The sequence below is a fragment of the Oryza glaberrima genome, chromosome 2 (assembly GCF_000147395.1).
Source record: "Oryza glaberrima chromosome 2, OglaRS2, whole genome shotgun sequence".
NCBI lineage: Eukaryota > Viridiplantae > Streptophyta > Magnoliopsida > Poales > Poaceae > Oryza > Oryza glaberrima.
In genome coordinates, this window is record NC_068327.1 from 32,111,918 (window position 1) to 32,130,818 (window position 18,901).

The 18,901-nt window shown below is 45.1% G+C and overlaps 3 protein-coding genes across 3 annotated transcripts; 1 reads left to right on the top strand and 2 right to left on the bottom strand.

Annotated features, from left to right (window-relative positions):
• Nucleotides 1-3,337: 3,337 nt before the first annotated feature.
• On the bottom strand, nt 3,338-4,383 carry LOC127764440 (uncharacterized). The gene has a single exon (XM_052289322.1). It carries the CDS (start codon nt 4,381-4,383, stop codon nt 3,457-3,459), a length of 927 nt encoding a protein of 308 aa, XP_052145282.1. The 3' UTR covers nt 3,338-3,456.
• A 6,794-nt stretch (nt 4,384-11,177) lies between these two features.
• On the bottom strand, nt 11,178-12,376 carry LOC127764348 (uncharacterized). Its single transcript, XM_052289218.1, has one exon. The coding sequence runs from the start codon at nt 12,342-12,344 to the stop codon at nt 11,409-11,411; it is 936 nt and encodes a 311-aa protein (XP_052145178.1). The 5' UTR covers nt 12,345-12,376; the 3' UTR covers nt 11,178-11,408.
• A 4,247-nt stretch (nt 12,377-16,623) lies between these two features.
• Nucleotides 16,624-18,654, top strand: LOC127764637 (60S ribosomal protein L35a-1). The gene is made up of 4 exons (XM_052289541.1): nt 16,624-16,784; nt 16,883-17,111; nt 17,197-17,240; nt 18,394-18,654. Exons 1-3 carry the CDS (start codon nt 16,717-16,719, stop codon nt 17,236-17,238), a joined length of 339 nt encoding a protein of 112 aa, XP_052145501.1. The 5' UTR covers nt 16,624-16,716; the 3' UTR covers nt 17,239-17,240; nt 18,394-18,654.
• Nucleotides 18,655-18,901: the final 247 nt, after the last annotated feature.

Here is an 18,901-nt window from a genome sequence, read left to right on the forward strand (position 1 = left end):
AACGGCTAATTAGCTGGTGAGATGCTTAGCTAGGCTCATGGCTGAACGGTGTAGAGTGTAAATGTAAAACTGCCTTAAGTAGGCAGTGTTTGAAGGCTGCTTCATGGTTGACAGGCATGATTCCTTGGAAGAATGTTATTTATTGCTGCTGCCAATTAAATATAATTATTTATTAATTTCTAAAGATAAAGCCCAACAAGATTATCTCTAAGATATACTGTATTTTTATAAAGGACAATTGCAAATTTACCACTATTTTGAATCGTTATTGCAAGTCTGCTACTAGAAAATTGCAAAAATGCCAATAGAATTATCGTTTGAGTGGCATCTTTATAAAATTTAAAAAAAATAGTGACAAATTTGTAAATGCTCCTTTTTATAATCCCTCTCTTTCGACATACTTATCGCTAGACATTATTTATACTTCAACTATGATTACTCGTCTTTGAAAAAATTACATATTAATGGATTATACCCGACTATAATATTTGATAACGTAGGATACGATTGACATCAAGTTATACACAATGATTTTTATATAGTTTTAATCCCAAATGTGAGTAATAACTATGCCACTTAATGGAAGAGGCTGAGGCCACGAGGCCAGAGGTCATCGACACGAGCAGCCATCGGCCCGGACGATAGGCTCTTCTTGTATTTTTCTTTTCAAAACATTGTATTATGCTTTATCTTGTTGCACCTTTTTGTATTTGAGTGTTTCACCCTCTTTTAATCAAATGCTGTACTTGCACATACTCTCTTCATCTATTTTTGATAATGATATTTTATCTTGGTATACCTAACGAGGATAAGGATAATTAATTCTACTTATAATCCATTTAAACATGCTATTAGTTATTTCTCGTAAATAAGCGATTCATTAATATTTACATTTCTCGATGCTCATGTAGCCAATCATGTGTGAATGAATAGAGAGTCACACATTAAATCCGAGAAAGTCATTAAAAGGATAGGTTGTTGGATTGAAATATGCCTATCAAAAATAAATTTTTTATATTTGGAAATATGCCAATCAAAAGTAGATGGAGGGAGTAATATGTAATGCCTCCTTGAAGGTATGTGCACGGTGTCTTCCACAGTCTTGAAGGCGATTGGCAATATTGCTTTTAATATTATAATTGGTACTTCTTAAATGTCACATCTAGTTGAGAAAATTTTTAAAAACATCAAAAATAATTTTTTGACGAGTAATAAAGCACTACTACTCCGTAAAAAAAAAGAGACAAACCCTAACTACGAACATGAGTACACATATGTCCAGGTTCGTAACTCGGATTAGAATTTTTTTTTGACGGGGTACCCGGCATTTAACATTTTGGCTAGGATAAGACGTATAACCGCTAGTCGCGTCCAAACAAAATGCAGAAAAATATACTACGTTCAATGTACTGTATAGAGAGAATTATAAGAATTCTCTTGTCTGAGAAAGGCCAACCAATATAGTTAAAAATTTTAGAGGAATGGGATTAGTGAGCTCACACTTTCAGCTTTCAGCTTTCAGCAACATGAGTAGATGATTACTCCCTCCATAAAAGAAGTGTTGTTTTTGAAAGTTAAAGCAGATCGAGCAATCGGCACTAACATGCCCTTCATTAATACAAAGAGAAAACGGGAAGAATAATGAAGTACTAATGGTTGGATATCTTAAAGTACTATTTATAAATCTAACAGTGCTCTCTCTGTGATTATATTTTTCCATTTAATGAAAATTGCACTACAAGACAAAAGTCCTGGCAGTAATTAAAATAAAAAAAAGGATAAAAGTACTCTTTATAAAACGGAGAGAGTATATCTGAGCAAAAAATGTGCTTTCATTGGCATTTAATGAACTCACACCTCCATCGTGCCTCTGGTTAGGTCCTAATCCCAATCCATCCACGTATATAGGTTGGGATTATGTTTTAGTTTTTCTAGTTTATCTATCTATACATATGCTGAATTCGAGATAAATCCGAACAAATATACTCGCCATGGTGATTAAAATGGTTGACGTCATCAAATTAAAATGCACCTTCACTTCATCGATCAAGCGCATCGGCGCCCGTGCATCCTCCTCTCAGCAGTTGATGACTCCGGCTCTCCACGCTAAACTGATCGACGTGTTTCCAAGACCATGGCGACCACTCGGACTCTCCGATATCATCCTCGCTACTAGAAAAAAAAATATTTTTGCAGTCGTGGGGTATTTTTTTCACAGACGGATATGATCATTGGAGCCAAATGGCCACCTACAAACCCGGTTGAAACTTGTTGTGACCGCTTAAGCGGCATGCCTAAAAAATACCCTTCTTTATTTTTGCAGGCGGACTACTTAAGTGGTCCACCTGCAAAAATTGACATGGATATAAATAGACACCACAACACATCGATTTTTTCTAAGTATCACAGCTCTCCTCTCCCTCACCTCTCCTGTTCTCCTATCCCTCAGATCCCTCAACGACAGACGACGGGGGCGGCGGAAACCGGCGACGGCGAGGCGCGGGGTCAGCGGCGGCGAGGTGCGAGGTCGGTGGCGGCAACGGCGAGGCGGCGGGGTTGACGGCGGCAACAGCGAGGCGGCGGGGTCGGCGGCGGAGGTGGGTAGGGGCGTGGGTGGGGTGGCGGTGGTTTTTTTTTTCGTCGAGATGATTTTAACAAGCGGGTGACTGGGCCGCCTGCGAAAATCATCATTGGCATGCAGGCGGATCGTTCCTCCACCTGAAAAGTTTATTTTTGGCCGCCTGAAAAAACCATTTTTATAGTAGTGCCTCCGCGTCACTGATCTGACTGCCAATTATTCAGGCTTGATTGATTCAGCTCAGATTTTGTATGTTTCTTTGAGTCGACCACACATTTGTGCCTTTTTTTGAAAGATTTTAACAAATATAACTTCAGAACAAAACACTAAAGAAAGGTTAGAATAAGTAATAAGATAATATAACACATGCTATAAACTTGTTATATTTAATTCATGCTGACTTGGAGGAGAGAAAAGGAAAGTGAGTTGTATATCTTGTAGCAACTGCATATAGGCTATGACAAACTTTATGAGAGAAAGATATGAGCCATAGAGTCATTAATGGTCTAATATATGAGAAATTTTACGGTACTTAAAAATATCTTGAGGTAACTAAATTTTACATTAAAAAAATTGGTACCTTGAGACACTTCAGTACCTGAAGGTATCAAATTTTATATTAGAAAATGTGATATCTTCCGATATTTTATCAAGACTAATAAAACTACCCTAAATATGTATACGAGACTTTCTTCATCTCTATGTATATACAGCAAATTATTGTATTAGGCTAATAATTTAGCTGTAAATGATGTGGCAATAGTTATAGGCAGTTGCTACCATTGAACTTGCTCTTGGAGAGCTGAACAAGTTAGTAATTAAATCTGTGAAAATTCGTTGCCTAACAAAAAGAAATGAATTTGAAAGAATCACAAGTCTTAGTGGTCCACATGGAACAGCGGGGAAGCCTTGTGACCCTCGGTGGCGTTGAAGAAGTTGAGCGTTCGCGCCCATTTCAGGTTGTCCTTGAGCTTGTGGACGGCGACCGTGTCCGCCTGGAGCAGGTGGCGGAAGCACGTCGGCCCGTGCCGCATCCCGCCGTCGAGGTAGTCGTACATCCGCGGCTCCGCGCCGAACACGTTCCTCCCCCTGCCACCCCACCGCAGCCACCGGCCGAACAGCTTGTCCTCCGGCCCCTTCAGGTCGTTCTGGAGCTCCGGCGTCGCCGCCACCCACGCCGCCACGTCCCACGACACGACGTACCCCATGCCGGACATGTACTGCGTCCTCGGGTCGGCGTGGCACGGCGTCAGGAACCCGTAGTACGCGTCGCGCCGCGGCTTGTCCCGGAGCGCGTCGGCGAGCGCGCCCAGGCGGTAGTAGGTGTCGTCGTCCGTCTTGCCGACGTAGTCGTAGGGCTCGCCGGCGAACAGCCGCGGGACGGCCGAGAAGTAGGTGTACGTCTTGCCGTTGTCCATGTTCTCCGTGCAGTCGAGCACGATGATGTCGCCGTACGCGGCGATCTCCAGCCCCACCAGCGCCGCGTCCTCCTCGGCGGTGAGGTTGCACACGACGAACCGGACGTGGACCACGGCGCGGGCGGGCGCCGGCTGGAGCGCGTAGGCGAGGCGGACCAGCGCGCGCCGCTCGTACTTGTCGGCGCGGGTGAGCACGCCGAGGAGCACGCGGATGTCCGGGGCCGCCTTCGCCACCGCGTCGGCCGCCGTCGCCGGCGCGCTGTCGCCGCACGCCGCGAGCGAGGATTGGAGCCTGAATTCGTTGGGGAAGATAACGAAGTAGATGATGGCGAGGAGAAGGAAAGGTAGGAAAAACAGTAGAGAAAACGACTTCTTCATGGCCATCATAATCGCCCAATCAATCCTGCAAATTACGGCTAATTACCTTGCGATGCTAAGCTCTTCACTGCACTTAAAATGGCTTAATATAAGAAGGCAGTGTTCGAAGGTCTAGTTCAAGGTCAGCCATGCCCTGCGAACATGCACCAATAGATGCCAAGCAATCGAGTCCATTTTCTTATATCCAAGAGGGTACCAAAGTTGTAGACATACCTTGATGTACACACAAATGTGAGAAAAAGAGGCATTACAAATTTCCATGGGCAGTATGATTTTTCTGTTTTTAGCAAGGAAATTATAGAAATGCATGCATATCGAGATTAACAATGACCAACATGCATATGCAGGTAGGCTGTATCCTCTGACTCCTCCGAAGGAAATGTCTCGTTGGTCAACTGTTTTGATCGTACGCATACTTTCTGGGGGAGCTTTAGGGAAGTCCATGCAAAACATTGCGTAGATCGGAAGAGACGAGGAACTGAGGACGGACAAGCCCGCTGATTTTTCTGAATGTAGCTTCAGTTTTTAACCTTTTATTTACTTTTGGGCAACTGGTTGAATTAGATTCTACTAGATGCTATTGAATTGTGTTGCTCTCTTGCTGTTAAGTTACGGAGCAAGCTAGCTAATCCTTCAATTGTTTTGGAGGGCTTTTGGTTATACATATCGACTTTCTACAATGCCAGAATTATGCCTTTTATCTATTATCAAGGAAAGTTCCTATGGATGACCTGGAGTGTTTTACTCCCTGTCAACCAAAAAAAAATCTCGGCGGTTTGGGAAATTTTTTTTTTTTTGGACGGAAGATATTGTTGCACTCTACGGTATCGATCATGGCCTTGTCTGAAATAAACCTTTTTTCTTATAGACTATGATCATGTCGATAGTTTTTAGCTTGTCACATTGTGGTTCGTTGTACGATTGATTAGCTTCTTCCATGAGAAAAAAAAGGAATGAGGATATGGGAGAACTTTGTAGCTTAAGGTCCTTGATACGTGCGGCACATTTCTGAAATTTGCAGTGATTTCTCCACTGATCAATATCACCGGCCTAGGACAAAATTTGGTGGGCCAATAATTAGTCCGTTCTAAACTAAGTACAAGTTTGAAATTGGAGTTCATGTAAACATAAAGTAGACTGATTGTACAAGCAATCTGCAATGATGCACTCAAAGTCACAAGTCCCATCTTCTCGTAGAATTTTGTGGCCCATGTAGTGCTAAGTTTGAAGGAAATCCTAACCCGTGTTAGTCATCTAAAGGGCCCATAAGGCCATGCTACCAACTGCCCAAATTCGGACCATGAAGGCTTACCAAGTTCAGTACACGTGAGGCGAGCATTTTTTGACGGCGATACGGCGTTGACATTGACAATCCTCCGTCTTTCTTGATCCAAGACACGGATCGGACTATCATCGGATGGAGTGAGCTGAGGGACCATGTCAAATACTTTTCGTAAGGGCAAAGGCAATAATAGAGTAAACATCTCACTATTAGTATCCTCCACATCATTTATAGATGGTTTAACATACGATATTTACAATAAGATAGTACATGCTGTCTCTAAGCCGTCTCTAGCAAAGCAAGCTGCATTTAATTCTCTAATTGTATCTTTCAAGTTATGTAGGATCAATTGTAAACATCACTTGAGTAGCCACTTATATGTCAACCATAGACGGAAGACTATGTTCAATCAATAAAAAAATAATTCATATGATTTATCACAAAACAGACGGATTTATCAACAACAATGGTGTGATATTCCTAATTCATTCGAACTAAACAGTAAAATAGTGATTCAGATTGTTACTTGATCGAAAGAATGTTCACAGATTGACAAATAACTAATTAATAGACCGACAAAATAACTTAGTCTGTTGCAATGATCCATACTGCCAATAGATGGTAACAACACAAGTGTTCTTACATGACACTAGCGAATTACTAAAAAATACTTTATAACTAGATTATCTTTCTCAAGCAGAACCAAAACAAGCTGCCAGTCTGCCAAATTGAGCATCTTCCCTACCTATCATTAAAGCAACATTATTTCCATGGAAAATAGAAGGCTGATGATTATAGAACAATTGTAGCATATAATCCGGATAGCAAAACAACTGGAAGGAAGTAGTACTACTATTTTAAGTATAAACAAAATGACTATTAAAGGACTTATTTGATTATGTTGTTCTTTGGACTGTACAGTGCAAGTAGACATGTACATACCTCCCAAAACCATAGCAGAAAGCACCAAAAAGCTAGCACCAAAGTTTTCCATTGTCCCTGAAATAAATAAATAAAATGATAAGTGAATTAAGATGCTTGCAATTGTAATTGAAAATGTGAAAACAAGATGCTTAATGTCCTACCACAACTAAGTACGACGGGTATTGCTAAACTTTTGCCAAATATGTTCAACCAGATCTTTTTTTTAGTTGGGAATGTGGTGCACGAGCACGTATTGCAGCTTTCCTACGCAGCACCTGATCAAAGCATGGATTGTGCCCAGTAGTTACTTCAGGAGGAAGAGCAACCGATGCTCTAGGGTCCACATTCGGATCAATAGGAATTTTAACCCCCCCTCTCATTTTCAACTATCATATTATGGAGAATAATACAAGCTTTGATAATTCTCCCAACACTCTTCCGTTTCCACGACCGTGCTGGGCGGCGCACAATATTGAATCGGGACTGCAGGACCCCAAATGCACACTCCACGTCTTTCCTTGCCCCTTCTTGATACTGTGCATATAGCTTGTGATTCTCTGTTTGTGGAGCAGCTATTGACTTCACAAAGGTAGCCCATTCTGGATATATTCCATCAGCAAGGTAGTATCCTGTGTTATACTCATTACCATTGACAGAAAACTTTACTCTAGGAGCTTCCCCTTTCAGCACATCATGAAATAGTGGGGATTGGTTCAGCACATTGATGTCATTATTTGACCCCGCGACACCGAAGAAAGCATGCCATATGCGGAGGTCACGAGTAGCAACCGCTTCGAGGATAATTGTTGGCACTCCATAGTCACCGCGGGTAAACTGCCCTCTCCATGCTGTTGGGCATTTTTCCCACCTCCAATGCATGCAATCAATACTGCCTAGCATCCCAGGGAAGCCCCTAGACTCATTAACTTGAAGCATACGCTCCACATCCTCATATGTGGGACGTCGCAAATACTCTGAACCAAATACCTCAATCACCCCTCGTGCGAACATATCCAAGCACTGCAAGGACGTGCTCTTGCCAATCTTAAGGTACTCATCTAGGCTATCAGCAGGGCTGCCATACGCTAGCATGCACATTGCAGCTGTGCACTTCTGTAAAGGTGAGAGCCCTTGGCGACCACTGCAATCTATCTTTAGTGTAAAGTAAGGAGACCACCTTCCAAGGGCACTCACTATGCGAAGAAAAATGGGTCTTCCCATACGAAATCTTGTACGGAACATGCTCTCAGGGTAAAGAGGCTCTTCACTGAAGTAGTCAGCTATGAGACGATGATGTGCTGCTGTGTGATCCCTCTTGATTGTCTTCCTTGTCACACTCTTCCTTCTGATTTTTCCAATTCTAAGCTTGGTCTTGATCTTTTCCATGACCCTTCTTGCAAAAGAATCTATGAGGTTCTGCTCAATAATGTATTGGTCTATAATTTTGGAAGGATCTAATTCACCAGAATCATCTGGAGACATGGTGGAGACAAGGGGTGCAAGGAATGGGAAAGAAGTGTTGAAAGGAATGGCAGAGGGATGGATAGTTAGCACCATTAGACCAATATATATATATATATATATATATATATATATATATATATATATATATATATATATATATATATATATATATATATGGGCCAATAGTACACTGTTGGGAATGCATACTAGCTAGTAGCATGTTTATTTGAATTACCCTTAATTAGATTATTGGGAATGCATACACAGAGCATGTTTATTTGGATTACTATTAATTAGACTATTGGGAATGCATACACAGAGCATGTTTATTTGGATTACTATTAACTAGACTATTGGGAATTCAAGACTGCATGTTTATCTGCACATTGTTGACTTGACTGCATGTTAATTTTGCAACTGCTGACTTGACTACATGTTTTTCTGGAAATAATAGCTACATGCTGACTATATTACAAGTTAGATTACATCAATATTTGCAACTCTTTGAATTGTGCAAGAAGCATATATATGTTTGCAGGAAGTTCAATTGCAGCAAGTAAAAAAAAAATACACAAGCTTTAATTAGAGACTGGAAAGTGAAGATACCTTAGTATTACGGAAACAACTTCTCCCTCATACACTTCAATGCCATCAAATGCTCGGATCTAACATCATCAGGCATATCTTTTGTATCTTGTAACATGAGAGACCGATATGTTTCCAACATAACAGCCTCCTTGTGCTCCATGGCTGCAAGGTGCGCTAACTTTTTTGATTCAAGGTTATCACTAGCAACACGCCTCTAAGTCTCTAGTAGTTCATCACGACCTTTATTTGCCATCTCCTGAACTTCTTTAAGCTTGTCAATTTCATCATCAGTATCTGATAGATAAACCTTTGCCTTCCTTTTGCGTTTGCCTTTACCATTACGTTGCGCCTTAGCAGTTTTTGTTCCTATTGGACGTTTAATATCTTCAGGACTGTTAGGAGTGGACATTTGCTCCATCACTTCCACTTCATCATCCATCTTTGGTTTGTTTGGCTTTTCAAGTTCCTCCAAGTAAGCATGCCACTTTGGTTGGTCATGAAGAATGTTCCAACAATGCAGAAATGAAAATGGGCCTTCCTTGTAATCTGCTTGATATGTTGCTTCAGCCTTTTCCTTGAGTTGCATATCATTTTGTCCACTAACATATATGGATTTAACCTCTTTATAAACACAACAGAAACGGCCAACATTTTTCTTAATTTTATGAAAACAGTCTTTGATTTGTTTTTCTTGCCTTGTCCTGTTTTTGGGAGTGGTGCTATTATACTCAGCAGTAACATCTCCCCAATAACGATCATTTTTCTTAAAATTACCACTGATCGAATCATTCGAGTTGTTTAGCCAAGCACTCACCTATAATCAAAACAAAACAGGATTAGTCCTATACTAGAAATAAAGTAACAGTCAATGAGAAAACACAATTCATTGCCTACATCCTTATTTACTTACTAGTCTTATGTCCTCCTCTATTGACCATGTCAACCGCTTCTCAGTCCTAACAGTGGGGGCTTCTTCATCACCACTATCAATGTTGACAGGTTGTTGTGCTCCTGGACGTAATTTTGAACATGGTGCTACTTGTTCAGCAGGATAATAATTTGGAGGCACAAAAGGTCGATGATTCTGTAAAATTGATGGATCCTAAAAGTAACTTAAGAAACCACCAGGCGGATGAAAGTCCATACCACTGCAAGAAAAAGACAGAGATCCAAAATTATTGCCATATAACATCCTTAGCACTTTTTTTCTCTTCATCTGTAAATGAGTACATTAAAATTTGACAAAGCACAGCCTATGATACTAATAATTCTCATGCCATATAAAGTTACTATTTTTGTGTTTGTAGATAAGTTGATTTGTCTGTTCACTACCTCTGTAGTAAGAGTTCTTGATTATTCAAAGTGTATGTGTAGATTAGTACAAAAAATTTGGCCATGCACTGACCTATGTACCCTAGTTTTTGCTATAAAATAAATCTATATGTATCTGTAGCCCTTGCTTACTATCAAGTTATTCTCTTGCCACAAATTTTTTTTCCCTTTCTGAATATAGCAAGACTTAACTTTAGTATGAGAAACAGATGTACACGTTGATTCTTTTGACATATTAGCTGGGGATATGCTAATCTGCTAGCAGCAGATCAGATCGTAAGGGGAAAACTAGAATACGGCAAGAATCAAACTTAGCTAGTCAACACCATTAATTTTCTAATCAACATGGAGGTACACGGAACTTCCGGAGCAAATCAATCCAAAACCATTCAATATCAAAAGTACATACCGTTCTTGCAGATCTGACAAATCAATGGCACTATGATCCAATCCTTGCTTCATTTGGGCCATGGGAAAAGCAAAAGCAGCAGCGCCGTACGCGTAGAGCAAAGGGTGCGGCGGCTACGGTGGCGCCGGACCTTGCCAGGCACCACTGCCTAAGGATCCCGGCAACATCATGCCAGATGCGAAGGATCCCAGCGAGGCTTGCGACGGAGATGGCGGCGGCGGTGGCGCAACCTCCCGTTTCGAGCGACCCATTGTTTCAGCAGATTGAGTTGAGGGATTACTAACTGGATGGGGTATTTCAGTAGGAATTTGACGCTTCGACTAACTAATTTGGCGCGTGAAGTGCGATTTTTTTTCCCGCGGATGGGGATTTACCGCCAATTTGGCGCGTGAAGTGCGATTTTTTTTCCTGCGGATGGGGATTTACCGCCAAATATACAGAGAAGGGATGAGCCATGGAGCATGGGATGCAAAAGGCCAAGAAAGCGCCTTATTTGTCGACGGCATCGGCTCCTGCATCGTCTCCACGCCTACTCCATCCATCTTGTTGCTCGTGCCGAGCTGTCCATTAAACAAGCGCCCGCTTTCTTCTCTCTTTTTCTTTCTCTGTCCTCCAGCTCATATTGTGATGACATGGACGGGCTAATAGTAGGTTGATTAGTCCTTACTGTACTTGCCCTAACACTTAATCGAATCGGCTATACTGTTACTCAAGATTTCGCGCGCCCCTATAAAAAAGTCGATATAAAAGAGAAAAAAAACTTGCGAAAGTTTACTAGCAATTTCAAAGAAGGGGTGCTAGATGAATCTCTCTTCCATTTGCATGACCATTCTCTACATTTTTCATGCAAGAAGTGCAAGCATGTATGCAGCCATGCTTGCAAAAACTAAACTATAAAAAACTAGCTAATTACGCTTTTAAGCGATTTGGTGTAATAATTGATTGTAGCTTGTTGAATAAAGTCTGGAAATATATTTCATTATCTAAAAAAACTAGCTAATTAAATTAATCACCGTGAAAAAGCAGCTAAAGATCTTAGATCCTAGGTGTGAGATCTACATGGTACATCTTGGAAGGCTTGAGCCCATCGGTGGCGTTGAAGAAGCGGAGCGTGCGCGCCCACTTGAGGCGGTCCTTGAGCTTGTGCACGGCCACCGTGTCGGCGATGAGCTCGTGGCGGAAGCAGTTGACGTCGGCGCCGTACATCTCCCTGTCCAGGTAGTCGTACATCCGCGGCTCCTCGCCGAACCTGTTCTTCCCCTTGCCTGCCCCGCGCAACCACCGGCCGAACACGTCGTCCTCGTACCCGATCTCCCGGCCCCGCAGCTCCGGCGACGCCGCGATCCACTCCGCCACGTCCCACGACACGATGTACCCCATCCCGGACATGTACTGCCACGCCGGGTCGATGTGGCACGGGTTCAGGAACCCGTGGTACATGTCGCGGCGCGGCTTGCGGCGCAGCGTGTCGGCGAGCGCGCCCAGGCGGTAGTACGTGTCGTCGTCGATCTTGCCGGCGAAGTCGTAGTAGCCGGCGGGGAACAGGCGCGGGAGGGCCGAGAAGTAGTCGTACGTCTTGCCGTCGTTCATGTTCTCGGTGCAGTTGAGCACGAGGATGTCGCCGTGGGTGATGATCTCCAGCGCCACCAGCACGGCGTCCTCCTCCTTGTCCAGGCTGCACATCACGAAGCGGACGTCGATGGCGGCGCGCCGCGGCGGCGGCTGGAGCGCGTACGCCATGCGGAGCAGCGCGCGCCGCTCGTAGAAGTCGGGGCGGGTGAGGATGCCGAAGAACATGCGGAAGTCGACGTCGTCGTCCGCCGCCGCCGCCGCCGCCGCGACGCTCTTGCTGGCGGCGTCGCATGGGGCAAGCGCCGACTTGAGCTGGCTCAAGTCGTTGGGGAAGATGACCAGGTAGAAGAGCGCGAGGACGGCGACGGGGACGAGGCAGGCAGAGAAGTTCGCCGCCATTGTTGCTAGCTTAATTAGTGAGGTGCACTTTGCGCTAGCTTAACGCTAAGTACGTTGCTTCGTGCTTTTGTCAGTCCTTAAGTAGACTGCCGATGCTCCCACACTCGATCTGGCATCTGGCTGATTTAATTTGTCGCTAGTGCATCGTTAACTTGCCAAGTTGTTGCCAAAATTTAGATGAACAACTGCCACTTGTTTAATTATGTGAGTAAACTAATTAATCGAACGTTTACTTTAGAACTGTTATTATATATATGCTCGATCAGTCGATCGATCCCGGTGAAGACACTTGTAACTTTTGCTACGATTTTAAAACTTCTTGGTCCGGAAAGCTCCAAGGCCGCGTGCACTCATATATGGAAGTGATCTTGCTTAATTTTACATTCACAATTCGAGTCTACGTACTGATGATCTACGGGTCGTTAACCACTTTTAATTGCCAGCATTAACTCCCCTGCCTCGAAGATAGCGTAGATCGGAAATGATTTAGATCTAAGCTCTGTAAAATATACTGCGATCAATCAATAATTGACCAGAATCGGCCGACCTATTGGGCAATCCTGGTCTTGATTTGGTATTTTATATACTAAACTCTTAAGACTGTTAGTCTTTTATAGATGGCACTGGCAAAGTGGATGAACGTGCAGAAACATGAAGTGAAGGAACAGGGCCGGTCCTGAGTTTTCAGGCACCGGTGCAAAACTAAATGTAGAGGCCCTACTACTACAAAATAATAATCAACTAGATGTGAAGTTATCGATGACATGGCTTGATAATTAAAAGAATTAACACTATTATGATAGTTTAATTCATATAAGTTACACTACAAAATTACAAATATAAATTTAAAATTTTACCAATTAGTTGATCGCAAGCGTCTAAATGCGATGCTTAGGGCATGAGGACGATTCGATCGAGTGAACAGAAACAAACAATTAAGCGCTAATGCCCGTGACGCCGTGCGTCGGGATGGCCTATATATGTTTATGTTTTGATATCGAGAGATTGGGCAGCAGTAATTAAATTAATAGTTGGGCTACGGAGATGGTGTATTGGTGTGCTGATTGCTAACCTTGCCGAGGGGAAGGCAGGTGATGGAGGCTAGGAGATGCCGAGGAGCAGCGACGCAGTAGATTGCGTCGTCGCTGAGCAGCTGGCAGCAGCAACCAGGGAGATTGCGTCAGTGCCGAGCAGCTGGTGATTGCCATGGAGTGAATTACGTTGGCGCCGGCCGCCGCCGACACGCGATGCAGTTTCGATTTTTGGCTTTTCGCCAAATCGCTATCGCCCGGTCACCGATCGCTGAGCGCGTGCGCGTGAAGAGGACAAGAGGGGATGTGGGCGGCGGCAATCACGCGTGTTTCTGTTTTCTTTTTGCCACGGGGCGCTTCGCTTTCCGGCTTCCGCGCATGCATGCGCTCGATCTGCGGGCCAGGGACGCGGGAGGGAGGTGGGTGGGGGCCCCTGCGATCTAGGGGCCCAGATTGGTGGCAGTGTCACCGCTCCCCCCCTCTGCACAAGGGCCGGCCCTGTGAAGGAAGCCCAGGTTTTGCGTGTTGCCACTTGGGGTCTTTTTGGCGAGTTTTTGTTAGATGCACCTTTTTTTTTCTACTAGAAGCTTTTCAAACAATCTAGATTTTTTACCTAGATTTTTAGAATATGTAGTTATAGAATATAGAAAACAGGTTAGAAGCCAAAAGCAGGTTTTCACAGCTTCTGTATATTATTATCAGTTAGCTTCTCACTAGCTGCTTATTAAAATCTTAAGCTCTCCAAACATGCCATTGATTTGTTTGAAAACCTCTACGTAATTAAGAGCATAATTGAACTTATACACGATATATAACTGTATGTTATAATTCTCTTAGGCTAGTCACTTCTTTCATGTGCTATAGCTGATTATAAATCTACGACTAATTACACTCTCTTCCTTTCTCACACTCTCTGTGTGGGAACTGTGCTGACATGGATCCTCTATAGCTATCAAGCTATCCTTATCGTACAGAGGATAATCCGGCAAGTTCGACAAGAGTTAAAAGAACGAAGACAAGACTATTATTGAAAATTTATGTACACTTTTTTTTTCAGAATTTTTGGTGATATTTGTTAGTTATCGTGTATGATATGTGCAGTGCATACATTCCCCTCGGGCCACTCTCGGCCCAAAAGAACAATTCAATTTGGAATAAGTCCATTTTGCCTTCCTCATCTCTTGCGCTTGCGTGAATAACATCCCTCAACCGGAAAACCGGGTATAACGCCTCTTTCTTCTCTGAAAACCAGAGCAAATCACCTCCTTCGGCGGTTTCGGAGGCGGTTTTGTCCTACGTGGCACTTACGTGGCGGGTTGACTTCCACAAGGCATCGACGTGGCGCTTATGTGGCACTAAAATAAAAATAAATGTAAATGGGACCCACATGTTAGTGAGTAAAACAATAAAAATAAAATATTGGGCCCACGCGTCAGTTACCTTTCCCCTTCCTCTTTATCCTCACGGCAAGCGAGATGGAGAGAGCTAGCTCGGCGGGTGCTTGGTGGAGCGGTGGAGTGGCGGGGCAGCGGGAGCTCGGCGGGTGCTTGGTGGAGCGGCGGGGCAGCGGGAGCTCGACGGGTGCTTGGTGGAGCGGTGGAGCGGCGGGGCAGCGGGAGCTCGGCGGGGGCGGCAGGAGCGACGGGGCGGCGAGACTGCGGGGGCGGCGAGAGCTCGGCGGAGTGGCGGGGCGGCATGAGCTCGGTGGGAGCGACGGGGCGGCGGAAGGTCGGCGGAATAGCGGGGCGGCGGGAGCGGCAGGAGTGACGGGGCAGCGAGACCGCGGGGGCGGCGGGAGCTCGCTGCCTCCCCTCCCACACCCCTCCTCCGCCACCTCATCCCTATCCTCGCCTCCTCGGCCTCGCCGCCACCTCTTCTTCTCCCTCCCCAGCATTCTGGCGAAGATGGACGCCGACAGACATGCAAAGTTGGCATGGGAGGATGCAGCACAGGGGTTGTCGACCACGCGTCACTGGTTTGACGCGGACGGAGCTAGAACGCCGCCACCACGACCTTCCCGCGCTCCGACGTCCTCCATCCAACATTCAGCGCTCTTCTCGCTGCGCCGGCAGCAACCGGTAGTGTCGCCGTCCAATCTTGCATTGGGCAGCAGGCAACAATTGGCCGATGACGTGCGATCATCGCAGGCACGTCCTCTTCGTGTCACGGCGATCCTCGCCGCTGTAGTAACCGTAAGCAGCACCACCGCAGCCGTAAGGCGCGCCGCCGTAGTACATGTAAGGATCGGCTCCGAATGGCACGCCGACACCGAAGAAGGGGTCGACGTAGCCTGGCGCCGGGCCGAACGAGAAGCCGTAGCTGCCGTGGTGATCGCCGTCGACGGCGAGGGCTCCATATTCTGCGGAGTGGTCGCCCGCCACTGTCTCCCGCGCCTTTCTTGGTCCGAGGACACCTGATGAGATTGTGGCGCTCTTCTTGGAAGACACGTTGCTGTGGCTCGCCTGCGAAGCGGCCGGGCTCTGCGGCGCCACCTCTGCCGCGTTGCTACCGATGGAGCTCCTCGGCTTCTCAGTTCCACTTGAAGCGCTCGCTGCGCCGCCGGTGATGGCGAGAACGTTGGCGATGGTGGTGTGGAGCGTCGGGTTGGGGATCAGGTCGTTGGTGCGCGCCTGGGCCCCGCACGCGCACTTGGACTTGGCGGCGATGTGGTCCTAGATGCACCTGTCGCAGAAGCTGTTGAAGCAGCACTTGCTCGCCAGCACCGCGTCGGCCATCACGTTCCTGCAAATCTTGCAGTAGAGTTCCGACGGGATGACGTTGCTAGATCCCCCGGGCGGCGTCCTCCATTCGGTGCTCGTCTCGTAGCTGCCACGGGGAATGGAAAAGATAACAGAGGAAGAGGAGAGTCGCTGACAAGTGAGACCCACAAGCTGATTCAGCTGCCACGTAGGATAAAACCGCCTCCGAAACCGCCGAGGGAGATGATTTGCTCTGGTTTTCAGAGAAGAAGGAGGCGTTATACCCGGTTTTCCGGTTGAGGGATGTTATTCACACAAGCGCAAGAGATAAGGGAGGTAAAATGGACTTATTCCATTCAATTTCAGGTTATTTGGATGCGCTTTCCAACAAATTGGCCCACTATGAAACGGGAATGAGGCCTACGACGCACCAAAACACACGATCCTCTCGGATAAATCACAGCCGTAGAAAAATCTGCACCGGAAGATCGCCGCCGTTCATTTCTGCTACTGACGGGTACATAAGAGCTACCAGCGCCGCTGGCTAGGGTTTCTTCTTCCCCTCGTGGCCGCGCCTCCGAAACCCCCACCTCCGCGAGCTCCCAGTCTCTCTCCGGCGGCAGAAGCGGCGGCGACGACGAGATGGTGAAGGGACGCACCGGGCAGCGCGTGCGGCTCTACGTCCGCGGCACCATCCTCGGATACAAGAGGTGAGGGGCGAGCTCGCCGTCTCCGGCAACCGAGGGTTGTGTGCGTGTGTATGTGTTCCATTCTGTCGCCGCGATTTTGATTGGTGGAATTTGGGCAGGTCGAAGTCGAACCAGTACGAGAACACGTCGCTGGTGCAGATCGAGGGGGTGAACACCAAGGAGGAGGTGGCGTGGTACTGCGGGAAGAGGATGGCGTACGTGTACAAGGCCAAGACCAAGAGTGGCGGCACGAACTACCGCTGCATCTGGGGCAAGGTCACCCGCCCCCATGGCAACTCCGGCGTCGTCCGCGCCAAGTTCAAGTCCAACCTGCCCCCCGCTTCCATGGTGCGTTGCTCCCATTCTATGCGATTCTTGTTGTTCTTGTTTATGAGCTTGTGCTGATTTTTCTGCTATGTTTGCATCGTTGCAGGGGCGCAAGGTCAGAGTCTTCATGTACCCGAGCAGCATCTAAAGGTTAGTGCGGATTGTATCCTGTTCAGTTAGCTGTTTGCGGGTTATAGATTAGACTTGTTTCTCCAAGCATCAGTTGAAGAATGACCATTAAACAGTCGCTCCATTTGTGCAATTAGCCATGATTGATGAACGACTCTGCTGTTATGATGATCTGTCAATTCTTTATCGAACATATCATGTATGGATTGTTATTATATCTTGAGTTGCTTGTTAAGACCATGGTAGGATGCTTAGTGAGTGTTACTTTGCATGCTTGAACATGTTATCGCACGGGCGATGGAGAAATGCAGTAGATTTTTCCATCAAGCCTTCTGTGCTAGGGTGATAATGTAATACTATTACAATTGAACATTGTACGCACGAAATTCTGTTTTCGCAGCATGTCAAATGTGGTTGTACGCCTGATCCCTGAGTCCCTGACTGAGGAATAGCCATTTTGTTTTTGGACATCCTTTAAAACTTCTTGTATTTGGCAATTGTGTGTGAAGAATAACTGGGCTTGTGAATTGACATTTGCAATCAAACCTGCTCAATTCACTTCATTATTTTCATATTGTCATAAACCATGCTTCCACTACTTTTGAGGGTTCAGAGGGGCATGTAAATGGTCTGTGCCATGATGCTTTCCTGGTTTCTTTGAAATCCATTCCAATATGAATAGCTTGAAAGCTGAATATTTTGATCTAACAGTAAGTCCATAACATAGGAGTTACCTGGAAGAGGCTTTATTATGTCAGTGGAACTTGTTATGGCTATTGAACTGCAGATACTAAATTGGCATTATATTGGGTCCTTGTAGTGTAATCGTTATGTACACAAATGATTGACATCTGAGGAATTTTTATCACATTTACTTACAATGTAAAAAAGTTTCCCAGCCATGTTTGTCACAAGGTTGCATGCTAAATTTATCTTAATGCAATCGCGTCTTCATATCCTATTTAGTATAAAGAACCAAGTATTTGATTTACCAACAGAGTGTCTTTTTGTTAAACTATCAGTTTGGCATCCTACTGAAACATTCTAGTACTGTTTGTTGTTTCTCTAATTGTAATTTTTGTGCATATATTGTGAAGCATAAATGGCTGTGCAATTTCCAAATTGCTGCTGTCTTTTGTTTGATAAATTAATAACAGTTTCTCATCCAATGCAGACTCTTGAAGTGTGGAGGATGTTGCTTATCTCTCTTAGATTTTACTTCTGGCTGAAAATGTCTTGAAAGGAGCCGTATTCATGTTGAGTTTGCAAGTTGAACTGCTGTTCCCTGAGAACCCCTGGAAGTTCTCCGTAGTTTTGATGTCGAATGTATGCACCACTTCTATTATATTATGTCATATGGACTTATGATGGAGTCAGGGTTGGAACTTGTAAGCTTGATTTGTCATGTTTCACAGCATCTATCTTCTTCGTATCATTTGCTCGCATTTCTGAGTCACAACCACTGTTATTCCCTCAGTTTTCTTAGTTGCAGTTTGCTTTCTTCGAAGTGGAAAGCTGAATCAGATTTGACAAGCTAGAACGCTCACGTACTCCCGCAAAATATAGCAATCTCTGCGATTCAAATTTGCCCTAAGTATAGCTACCTATAGGATTGTAAAAGGTGATTTTTGCACCTACATTTCCCATCTTATTTCCAGTAATCTATATCACGCGAACTATTA

Excerpts from the sequence above, each read along its gene's own strand:
- LOC127764637 (XM_052289541.1), top strand. The coding sequence starts at position 16,717 with ATGGTGAAGGGACGCACCGGGCAGCGCGTGCGGCTCTACGTCCGCGGC. Across the intron at positions 16,785-16,882 it reads ACCATCCTCGGATACAAGAG|GTCGAAGTCGAACCAGTACG; the intron begins GTGAGGGGCGAG and ends GAATTTGGGCAG. Across the intron at positions 17,112-17,196 it reads ACCTGCCCCCCGCTTCCATG|GGGCGCAAGGTCAGAGTCTT; the intron begins GTGCGTTGCTCC and ends GCATCGTTGCAG.
- LOC127764348 (XM_052289218.1), bottom strand. The coding sequence starts at position 12,344 with ATGGCGGCGAACTTCTCTGCCTGCCTCGTCCCCGTCGCCGTCCTCGCG.
- LOC127764440 (XM_052289322.1), bottom strand. The coding sequence starts at position 4,383 with ATGATGGCCATGAAGAAGTCGTTTTCTCTACTGTTTTTCCTACCTTTC.